This window comes from Ostrea edulis, chromosome 9 (genome assembly GCF_947568905.1).
Source record: "Ostrea edulis chromosome 9, xbOstEdul1.1, whole genome shotgun sequence".
Classification (NCBI taxonomy): Eukaryota; Metazoa; Mollusca; class Bivalvia; order Ostreida; family Ostreidae; genus Ostrea; species Ostrea edulis.
The window spans coordinates 7952927-7964401 of record NC_079172.1 but is presented as its reverse complement, the minus strand read 5'-3'; the positions used below and the strand labels follow the sequence as shown (position 1 = coordinate 7964401).

The following is an 11475-nucleotide window of genomic DNA, read 5'->3' as shown; positions in this document are numbered from 1 at the left end:
TCCCAACATTACGGCATATATTGTTTTAATATGTCACCACTGTGAGAATTTTAGAGCGAATGCCACTGAAACAGGAATTAGGTACTTACAGTTGTTATCAAATATTCTGGTATTTCTTTAACAAGACAATAACGACATACACGTGGACAAGTTTGAAAATTTAAACTAAATTATGCATGTACATCGCTACCTCTCTTTTATTGGTGGAAGACAAGTTGCAAGAAGACCTGCTCTTGGTGACCAGCTGTTTATATTTCTTAGAAAAGGTACATATTCTAGCGTCATGGACTGTCATTTTACGTCGGTATTCAAAGCAAACCTATGTGTCCGACTATCGCCATTCGGGATCGCCGACTGCGTGTATCAATCTGAATGGGATGTGACTAATCACCAAAGTGAGCATACGCTTTTCATTATCAGGATATTTGTATTATAATATCAAACAAGCAATTTTCTGTGTATAATCATGTATCTCATATTTTGAATAATACGTTCAGAAATGTTTTACAATTTACAAAGGCTAGAAAAGATCTTCTCTTTCACATTTACGAAAGGGCCTTTTTTCTCTTAGTTTGACAGCTTTGCGCGATGCCTGTCCTTATCACAACTGTCCTAGTTCTTTTCCTCCCTGAGCTTCATAAAATAGTTCGTTCGACATTGCAATACCTATCCAAATGTCAATGTTTGGAATTCACAAAGATCGCAATCATATATAATCAATGTTCTATAAGCTTTTCTCAAATACACTAAGTAAATGAATAATCTAGACCTGGTATTTATATGTACACAAAACGTCAACAGCTATTTCTGTACGCGGAAGGTTTTGAGAATCATGCAAGGTGAAGATAACGAACAGTGATCAATCTCATAACTCCTATAAGCAATACAAAATATATAGTTGGGCAAACACGGACCCCTGGACACACCAAAGGTGGGATCAGGTGCCTAGGAGGAGTAAGCATCCCCTGTTGACCGGTCACACCCGCCGTGAGTCTTATATCCTGATCAGGTAAACGGAGTTATCCGCAGTCAAAATCAGTGTGCCAAGAACGGCTTAACAATCGGTATGAAACACGTCAGACAGCATTTGACCCAATGCGAGGTTGTACTGACCAAGTAGATCGTTATAACGGCCATAGAATTTGCGAAATGCTGACTCAATCGAGACTGTTGAAATCCCTGTACCATCAACTTGTTTGTCAGTAGCTTACCTCGATTTAAAAACTGACTATACGCAGAACAAGCTCTTGCATATCGAATCAGTTGAGATATATAAACACCATATGCAGGTGATAATGGAATATTGCTACATAAATATGGGAAGTTGAAATATAGATAAATACAGCATACATCTTAAAAGAGCAAATTGTAATCTCGGAGTTAGAGTTTGAAAAGCCAAGTCAGGAGAAGTGGGGAATGGTAAATATTTGAGAAAAGCTTATAGAACATTGATCTTATAATTATATGATTGCGATCTTTGTGGATTCCAGGGTCATGTTTTACAAAAGTCTTCTTTTGCTCTTTACTTTATTCTTTACGTTGCTTAGATTGTGATTTTGATGTGAAAAATTTAGTTATATAATTCTATACATGTATAAGTATAATCTCACAGAATTTTTCAAGTGGGCGAGTTTCTAAAACCGTGTAACATTATTAGTCTTAGTCGTAAGTTCTTTTGTAAAACAGGGCAGACCTTCAGTTTTCAGTGTTCACAAGTTTCATGTTACGAAAGTAAGCCTACGTTTTGATAAGTGGCCGTGTAATATCATTAACATTTTATCAGCATGGATTCCGACTGCCTGTACATTCAGTACTTTGATTCTAACAATGACAGCATGATTCAACATTCCTTACTAGAAACACAAAATGATTCTCAGTGTGGTGGAACTACACCGTGGTTGTTTGTTTAGTGTGGTGGAACTACACCGTGGTTGTTTGTTTAGTGTGGTGGAACTACACCGTGGTTGTTTGTTTAGTGTAGTGGAACTACAACGTGGTTGTTTGTTTAGTGTGGTGGAACTACACCGTGGTTGTTTGTTTAGTGTGGTGGAACTACACCGTGGTTGTTTGTTTAGTGTGGTGGAACTACAACGTGGTTGTTTGTTTAGTGTGGTGGAACTACACCGTGGTTGTTTGTTTAGTGTGGTGGAACTACACCGTGGTTGTTTGTTTAGTGTGGTGGAACTACAACGTGGTTGTTTGTTTAGTGTGGTGGAACTACACCGTGGTTGTTTGTTTAGATGGTGCAATAAATATTACAACAGATACACCAGTTTTAGTTTGTTTATATTAATAGAAACAAACAGATAGGGTTATTCAAACTTCAGTGCAAAAATTTCTGACTCGTTTGAATCACTCGTAAATACAACCAACATGTCGGACCCGCCATTGGATGTTTCACGTATTCCCGCTATTTGCCCCTTCACCTCTCTATTATTTGGCGTCTCGTAGACCCAGTTTACGGTGTTTCCTGTTAAACACACAATGTAGTTCTTTGGAGAGGATCGAGCAGACTTATTGCTTTTTAAATCTTGGAATACTATTTTTCCGTTTTTAGTTGGCGAAACTTGTACACCAAATATGAGAATATCTTGTGTACTGTCAAGCTTTCTTGCAACCATTAACTTAGAAGTGATCACTGATGACGTCATGTTTAGCACCGAATCAAGGATTATTTGCTCTGTTACAGTTCCATCATCCGGGTTTAACTTCAAAATTGCCTTCCTGTTTATTGATACGCCCCAGAGTGATGCCTTTTCAGTGCTTATACTTTGTCTGGAGGGAGTATCCAATGTTTTCCAACTTCTGTTTCTTCTTTTATCATCAAGCGGTTCGTTATTGGATTCGAATATAGCAAACTTTGACAGAGGTTGTGGGATTTTAAAAATAACATCGGGATCTGTCCCATTTGCCAAGTCCTTAAATCCCCAAAGGAGATGTGGCGCGTTTGTAGCACCCTCTGGCGGAGGTAGATTTACGTAGATCATATTTGTGTCTGTGTTTATCAAGATTTGTGGTGCCACACCAAATCCAGTCTCTTTCTGATTCTCATCTAATGGTTGTTGACTTCGTTGATCTTCACGGACAACGGGAATTTTGCTCTCCAGCCTTTCAAAATTATAAACCCAAGCTGTCTCTAATCGACCCATCATTACATTCTTCATGTCAATTGCAAATAGGCGTTGCATTCCAAGGTCATTTGGCTGAAGAAGAAAAAAAGCCCCAAAACAAATCAAATGATTTTCAATATTTCTTAAGGTAAAGACGAAAATGTTATTTACTTATTGTGTTGGAGCAAAAAACCTTAAAAAGGAAAATATCATTCTAAATACAAATCGACTAGTACTTATTTCAAATCAAGAACAACGTATACATGTATTTGTATGTTAAGTATACCCGATAGGTATTGAAATCAGCTCGGAACTCTGTTAGGATGTAGATCCGATGTCCCGATACAACAGGTGGCGCCACGGGTATGAACGTCCCATTCGCTCTCTGTTCCTCTGCGCGAAACTCCATTGAGGCATGAGGTATGCCATCTGTAGCCACAATATTGCTATGATGATATCATGCTTTCTTTAAAAATCTCGATCGATACTTTCAAAATTTACGTTCCATTAAAAGTAAAGCGGGAAATGGAGAAGATAATTTGTGCGTTTCGTCATAAAATTGTATCATTTGTATCACGTGACTTACTTGACTCTTTGGTGATTAGCAATCCCTGTCGTGAAACAATGGCTATGATACCGTTGTCCTCCGACAGAGTCAAACTATAATTAGATAGAGGAATGACTGAAATCTATATTGATCAATGTCCAGTTGAAATACCGATAACGCCGTGTTAATATTAGTTACCTGTACGTTGGAAATAAATTGTCACCAAGATTGATTACTGGTTGCAATTTTCCATCTGCGTCGTACATCACAAGATTGTGTCCATCAGTTCCGATGACGTCACCGTATATACTCATGATTGGCAGCGTTGGTTTCCGTAGTATGTCTCCATACCAGGCCACAGTGCCATTTTCTGGAATCAATGTCACGTAACCCCTGTAAATGTGAAACAATGTAAAATACATCAAATATCTAACATTCATCAACAAACTGATCAATGTCACGTAACTCCTGTAAATGTGAAACAATGTAAAATACGTCAAATATCTAACATTCATCAACACACCGATAAAAAGTATGTCACGTAACCCCTGTAAATGTGAAACAATGTCACGTAACCCCTGTAAATGTGAAACAATGTCACGTAACCCCTGTAAATGTGAAACAATGTCACGTAACCCCTGTAAATGTGAAACAATGTCACGTAACCCCTGTAAATGTGAAACAATGTCACGTAACCCCTGTAAATGTGAAACAATGTCACGTAACCCCTGTAAATGTGAAACAATGTCACGTAACCCCTGTAAATGTGAAACAATGTCACGTAACCCCTGTAAATGTGAAACAATGTAAAATACATCAAATATCTAACATTCATCAACAAACTGATCAATGTCACGTAACCCCTGTAAATGTGAAACAATGTAAAATACATCAAATATCTAACATTCATCAACAAACTGATCAATGTCACGTAACCCCTGTAAATGTGAAACAATGTAAAATACATCAAATATCTAACATTCATCAACAAACTGATCAATGTCACGTAACCCCTGTAAATGTGAAACAATGTAAAATACATCAAATATCTAACATTCATCAACAAACTGATCAATGTCACGTAACCCCTGTAAATGTGAAACAATGTAAAATACATCAAATATCTAACATTCATCAACAAACCGATAAAAAGTATGTAGATAATATAATTTCAAACATATTCTATTTCATATACTAAATATATCTATATCTCGACACCTTGGCTTCAAATAACATCAGTTAACTCTGTGCTTTGCTACTCTTTCGTGATAAAATCAACCTATTCTATGAAACTTCATACATTTATCCACATTTATATATACATTAAAGATCGATTGATTGTGTATTGTGTAATGTCCCGCTTGCAAATTTTAAACTCATATGGAGACGTCACCATTGCCGGTGAAGGGCTGCAAAATTTAGGCCTATGCTCGGCGCTTACAGTCTTTGAACACGGAGGTGTCTTAAGACCTCGGTTTATGCGGTCTCATCAGAAGGATCGCCCAATTTAATTTCCTTCTACGACAAGCAAGCAAGCAGTATTGAGGACTTATTATAACCCGGATCTCCACTGGGTATTTTCATTAAATAAATACACATTATTTTATCAAATTTGGGCGTCCCAAAATGACGAAAACGTTGGACAACCATCGTATATATCAAAAGCACTATAAATACGTTGCAATGGAGTGTAATAAAACAACAAGAAAACTAGAAGAAAACACATCTTACTCTTCTCGTAGACCATTGGCTTGACACACAATGCTGACATCATTAGCTGTACATCCGAGTGAATTGGTGTATTGTCCTTGTATGAAGGTCTTAGGCCAGGCTAGCGATACCTTGGACTTCACATCAAGATTGTAAGAAAAAGTCCCGGACGGACGACAGCCGTACATCGGACAACTTTCAACCAGAAGAGGATATATGTTATAAATCAACGAAAGAAACACAAACGTTGAAAATAAGGCGGCCATCATCATCTCAGATGATACTTAATCAATGTATGGCCGGGGTCACGACAGCGAAGGGGTTATCACAAGGACGCAAAGATATCGGTATCCTCCCTCTTTAACTTTATTTGGGGAAGTATATAGGAGATTAAATTGTTGCATTATCTTTGCAGTAATTAAGAAGATGGCCTTAACTGTATCTTAAATGTCCAGTATTGATAAATGGTATTGCATTGTGAATTCGTCTCTTTAAAAAAATTTATTACGTATCAAGAATAGAAGTCAACGTTCACCACGTATCAGTTGCATACAGGTCGTCCCCCGGCCTTTAATTGTTGATAACAATATCTTTTAGTAGCTCGGATTTATATGTACACGACATATATAACACATTGTAACATAATGCACAGGTGTAGACATCACTCGTAATGGCTACTGAATTGATAACACGCCTCCTGATTTTGGGTGCTTTAATCCACGCTCCTGTATCATCTCAGGGAACTGTGACCAGTTGTCCGTCGTACGGTTGCCGTCCATCCGGAACATTTTCTTTCAGTGTGAAACCGCCCACCAATGCATCTATCGCCTGGACATCGCAGATTTTTATTGGTCCAGTACCAAATGCTCTCGGCTGTGTCGGAAACGCTAACAACATTATTTGTCAGTCAAATGGACCAAGGGAAGTGTAAGTTCTTCCTCTCATATTTTTAGTGTTTCCCAACAGATTAAGAAGCGACAACATCTACAGTGTATGCTGTTTTGTTAAATGTTTCTCTTTGCATCTTTACCTAATGAACTGGTATAAATCACAATACCGTTTTGTTGCAGAGGGTACATAAGCTTTGACGTCACGAGTGGCAAGCTTATGTGGAGAGATGGCATTCTGAGATTCCCCGTACTTCCAGTGATGGATATTTATGGTGACGTCATCGGGTCCGATGGCCATAGTCTGGTACTGTATATGGATGATGGTTCGTTGAAGCCGGTCATAAGAATGATGGATTGGGTGTTTCCTATATTCAGGTTATTACAGATTTATGAACTAATCATTTAGATTTTTCATCCAGAAAGTTATATCAAAGGTTGTATTGTCAAACAAAAGAGAAGATTGTCTTAAACTCGTTTCATGTGTACCATTTAATTCAGAATACTTGGTTGTTTCTTTCCAGTCTAATGATGACAGAAGACAATATCTTTATGTTTCTCTCCATGAACGGTTACGTCATCAGTTATTATCCAGGTTTGTACAAAACCAGTCGTGTATAACGTGTTTTCGAATTTACTAAAAACAAATGTACACTGATATATGAGTTGTGTTGAAGGGTTTTTTTTATATGGAAAGGGTGAACTTTAAACAAAATGAACAATAGAATTTTACCCAATTTAATACAATTCATTAATTTTTTTCTTCAAATATTTGTAGATGGAAGTCCGCATGCTCAAATACCTCTTCCGGGAGAAGTTCAGCAGGTCAATGGAACATTCCATCCTATAGCCACACCCGTGATATCTGGTCGTCGCGCTTATATCTTGACACAATTCATTCCAGAAGGCAGCAAGGTACCACATATTTTCAAATCTTTGAAAGAATTTTAATAATCATAACTTTGGAATGCCTTGAAATCCCTTCTTTCTCTCCTCCCAATTTTGCAAAGCAAACTACAGGGATATTGGCCCTGGTCAGTCCATGAATCATGACATCACCTGGAGTCATATCGTTAGCTGGTATCTGCAGAAATACACTTGTTAAAATTTAGAAATAAATCCTTTACCTTGCACCTTCATAAATATATAAAGCAGACGATCGCATGTTTTCCCGACGATTGCTAGGGTGTTGGTGCTTTTGATACCGTTTTCTCTTTTTTTATATTATTTCCAGAAACCTGGAAATCTAGGGATGCAACGTTTATATGCAATTGATGTTATCCCACGAATGGTGGATAGACTGCATATAGCATGGGTTATCAATTTCGAATTCGAAATACCACGGCAAACGCAAAATCATGGCAACGTGAATTTCTTTGATCAGGACGACAGGGATGAATTGAATGACGTAACAAGCGTTCCGCCTCGTGTCATGGTGACTTCTGACACGGACACTGTTTATGTTAGTCTTCCAGCACCAGGTTCTAATGCAGGCAGCGGAAATAAATTCTGGGCTATTAAGGATAATCAGACTTCTTCTAAACCGGAAATTCTTTTCAAGAAAGATTATGCATTGACATCGATTGCAACTTATGAAATAGGAAGCAACGGTCAGCATTCCGAAGAAAGGAAACGAGATGGCAAGTGGACAAATTTTGGTCCAATATGGGACACGACCAAACGAAGCATGAAAGAAATAAATGCCTCATCGGTTTGGGGAGTTCTTAATAATAAAGAAGTCATACTTAAAATTTCACCACTTTCAGGAAACATCATAAAAAGTTTGAACGTGTCTCAGATTTTAAAATCTAAAGCGATGATTACGTCTGATTTAATGGTCACTAGAAACGATGATAGTGATGTAGACCATCTAGTTTTTACTGTGACGCTTGTGAACGGACCATCGTCTGCATTTACTTCTCTATTGAGGTCTTTAGGAATGAGCAAGTCAAACAACAAAAACTACGTTATTCAGATGAAAGGCGAGACGTTAAGTTGGATAGTTCCAACTGTCAAAGACCTTCCAGGAAAAGGACAAATAGCCGGCATTAAAACTCATGATGATTCCATCAATGCGCCACAAGATTTGTACGTCGTTTTTGCTGGTAACAATGAAACCTCTATTATTTTTGGTGTCCATTAAAGAAATCAGGAAGAAAATGTAGGTGTTTCAATCCAATAAAACGAGATTCAGCACAAAATACACTAGTATATTATTCCAAATATTTTTTGTCGAAAGTTATGACTTCTCCGTGTTATAAGGCTGGAGAGCTTACTTAATATCGCAGGATTAGCATAACACAACAATTTAAACAATTGGATGCACAGGGGCTAAGCCCGTTTTGGGCCCGAACCCTGTGATACCATAAATATAGAAAGGGGTCTAACTCTGACACAGATAAAAAACTAACCACTCGCTTCAAATGCCTAAAAAAATCTTAAACTAGGTAAGCTTTGCGTAGTTTGTCGTTTTCCTTGCATAGATTAATGTTTTAACTACTTGCATGCCAAATTTCAAGTCACTGGTTCTTAAAATAACAAAGATATACGTCATCGTTCTCTCGATTTCACTTGTTTATTTTTACTAGGACATTTACCGGTCCAGGTCACGGAGTCGTTTCTCGCCTATGACAGCAGCGAAATTCAGACTAGTATGGAATATTTCGGACCTGCCAATTAAAATTTCACATCAATTATACGCTACTTACTTCCTCATATTTTAATAATGTTCTTCGTGTAGACGTTACACGACTTATTTTTCCTCAGCAGCATCAACTGTTGACAAGATCTGCCATTTTAATAAATACATTTGAAGCGAGTGGTTAGTTTTTTTTTATCTGTGTCAGAGTTAGACCCCTTTCTATATTTATGGTATCACAGGGTTCGGGCCCAAAACGGGCTTAGCCCCTGTGATTGGATGTGTAAAAGAGCAGTACCAAATGCTATCATTCAACTAACTGTTTTTCTCTACAGGACAATGGTCCGCAGCTGAAGCTATGTAACAAAATATACATTGCACGATAAAGAGGTGAAAAGGTATTACAAATCTGTTAACGTATGAAAGTAATAATACTCCAATTATTTTTAAACATTCTTCAGGTCCAAATTGGCTATATTTCTATACAAGTTGCTGTCCTTAAAAAATAGGCTGCAATACAAGGACCATAGTTATGCGTTTCTAACAAAAACGCAATGTGCTAGGTTGAATTAAACCGGATTTTTAAAAATAAGTTGTACTGATGAATATGAAATAATTGTAGCTTAAACATAAAAACAGGGGACACAATCGGGTCTAGATTATTATGTTTACTTTTTATATTTTCATCCAAAAATATAAATTTGGCAACAAAATAACCTCGCGGTAGCTCAGGGGTAGAGACGTCAGTCAGTTCGAACCCCGCTCGTGTCATTGTCACCTCAAACCTCCTTTGCCAAACAGTTCCGTGAGGATCCAGGTTAGAATAGGTCCTCAGTACCCCTTGCCTGTCGTAAGATGCGACTAAATGGGACGGCCCTTCGGATGAGACCGCAAAAACCGAGGCCCCGTGTCACAGCAGGTGTGGCATGACAAAGATCTCTTCGTACTCAAAAGTACAGGCCTAAATTTTAGGGTGTTGCTAAAACGCGGAACGGAAAACGGAAACGAAAAGAAGAATGATTAATGTAGCTAAGATAACGACAAACTTATCAAAAATATCTTGTTATAATTAAAATCTAAATTTGTGGAATTTATTTACAAGCTGTAACGCAATCCTATCTTAAGATTCTGCATCATGAATTGATTAAGCGAAGTTAAACGTTTGTATCATAATTTACAAAGCGTTTTACAAGAATTTTGAAATATCAGTATTGCCAGATGTGTTAGCAAGCAGCGACACATATGGGTAGAGAATGGAAAGAACATACGTACTTTATATCCCCCCCCCCCCCCCGAGACAAAACGTCATTAAAGTACATTTACATGTAAATTCATACATAATGCCATGCATGTGTATACTTACAACAGGGAGTGTGGTTTGTATATAACAACGACATATCACGATCTTGTTACATGTAAATCAGCAAGTTAAACATCTTGTGTTTCATATATTATATTGTACATGTAAGTTACAGAGGCTTAGTGACTGCAACACTCCAATCCTACCTGTAATTATGGAGGACTTCTAGCAGTTTATTTAAAAACTAAATACTTGTATCTCAAAATTTAGATTAATGATGAGATGACGTCTTAATTCCATTCAAGCATAAATTTTCTGTTAGTCTTTTGGCTATTTCATATCTGTTAATTTCCCATAGTATGGATCGTAAACTTCATCCTAGTTTTCATCATTTCTGTTTCAATCTTTCTTTTCCGCTGTATCTCTTCGGATTCAACATTAGTACGCAGGATATCGGTAAATGTACGAATTTCCACATAAATGCATCCCAAATGAGGCAAACCTTTTACACAACGGACTCTCGTTCGCTTTAAAATTTGATGCGATTCATAAATACATACATGGATTATACCAGGTGTAGAACTAAATTTACGAATAAATGCAAGTTCGATTTAAGAAGGCTATGTTTGAGGGAAATTATTGAAAAAAATATTTTATCTTTTTGCAATGTTGTTCACAATATTTTAGCAACACCCTCAATTTTACAACCCTTCACCGGAAACGGTGACGTCTCCATACAAGTGAAACATTCTGGAAAGGCACTAAGCAGAATAAAACCAAACCAAACCAAAAATCTTCTCCAAACGCTCGGCATTAAGAAGCGAGAAACACGAATCTAACGAATGTGACCATAATACTAGAGGTCCCGTCTCGCAGTTATAGAACCCTCACAGCTCCGACCCAGAGCGCTAAGCATGAGTTTCACGCGGCCCCCGAGCGGGACTCGAACTCCCGACCTCCGGTTCCATTGACTTACCACGACCGGTCTTTAGCAGTAGATATTGATGTATCCACAAAAGTAAGTATGGTACGCTGGTAAGGACCCAAGGCGGTGGGCTTGGTTGATACAATGAAAGGTGAGGATAACGAACAGTGATCAATCTCATAACTCCTATAAGCAAAACAAAATAGAGATTTGGCAAACACGGACCCCAGGATATACCAGAGGTGGGAATCAGGTGCCTAGGAGGAGTAAGTATACCATGTAGACCGTTCACACACGCCGTGAGCCCTATATCTTGATCAGGTAAACGGAGTTATCCGTAGTCAAAATTAGTGTGCCA

At 37.8% G+C, this 11475-nt stretch overlaps 2 protein-coding genes across 2 annotated transcripts; one reads left to right on the top strand and one right to left on the bottom strand.

Annotated features, from left to right (window-relative positions):
- Nucleotides 1-2268: 2268 nt before the first annotated feature.
- Nucleotides 2269-5676, bottom strand: LOC125658956 (uncharacterized). Its single transcript, XM_056148438.1, has 5 exons — nucleotides 5389-5676; nucleotides 3856-4050; nucleotides 3697-3770; nucleotides 3397-3539; nucleotides 2269-3203 (listed from the first exon to the last, which is right to left on the bottom strand). The coding sequence occupies exons 1-5, from the start codon at nucleotides 5637-5639 to the stop codon at nucleotides 2313-2315; spliced, it is 1554 nt and encodes a 517-aa protein (XP_056004413.1). The 5' UTR covers nucleotides 5640-5676; the 3' UTR covers nucleotides 2269-2312.
- A 299-nt stretch (nucleotides 5677-5975) lies between these two features.
- Nucleotides 5976-8457, top strand: LOC125658349 (uncharacterized). Its single transcript, XM_048889586.2, has 5 exons — nucleotides 5976-6294; nucleotides 6438-6632; nucleotides 6779-6849; nucleotides 7033-7169; nucleotides 7489-8457. Exons 1-5 carry the CDS (start codon nucleotides 6038-6040, stop codon nucleotides 8395-8397), a joined length of 1569 nt encoding a protein of 522 aa, XP_048745543.1. The 5' UTR covers nucleotides 5976-6037; the 3' UTR covers nucleotides 8398-8457.
- The last annotated feature ends 3018 nt before the right edge of the window (nucleotides 8458-11475 follow it).

Coding starts and splice junctions, on each gene's coding strand:
- LOC125658956 (XM_056148438.1), bottom strand. CDS start 5,639: ATGATGATGGCCGCCTTATTTTCAACGTTTGTGTTTCTTTCGTTGATT. Junction 4,051..5,388: donor GCCAATGGTCTACGAGAAGA/GTAAGATGTGTT, acceptor TCACATTTACAG/GGGTTACGTGACATTGATTC. Junction 3,204..3,396: donor CTGATTTCAATACCTATCGG/GTATACTTAACA, acceptor TTTCTTCTTCAG/CCAAATGACCTTGGAATGCA.
- LOC125658349 (XM_048889586.2), top strand. CDS start 6,038: ATGGCTACTGAATTGATAACACGCCTCCTGATTTTGGGTGCTTTAATC. Junction 6,633..6,778: donor TGGGTGTTTCCTATATTCAG/GTTATTACAGAT, acceptor GTTTCTTTCCAG/TCTAATGATGACAGAAGACA. Junction 6,850..7,032: donor CGTCATCAGTTATTATCCAG/GTTTGTACAAAA, acceptor AAATATTTGTAG/ATGGAAGTCCGCATGCTCAA.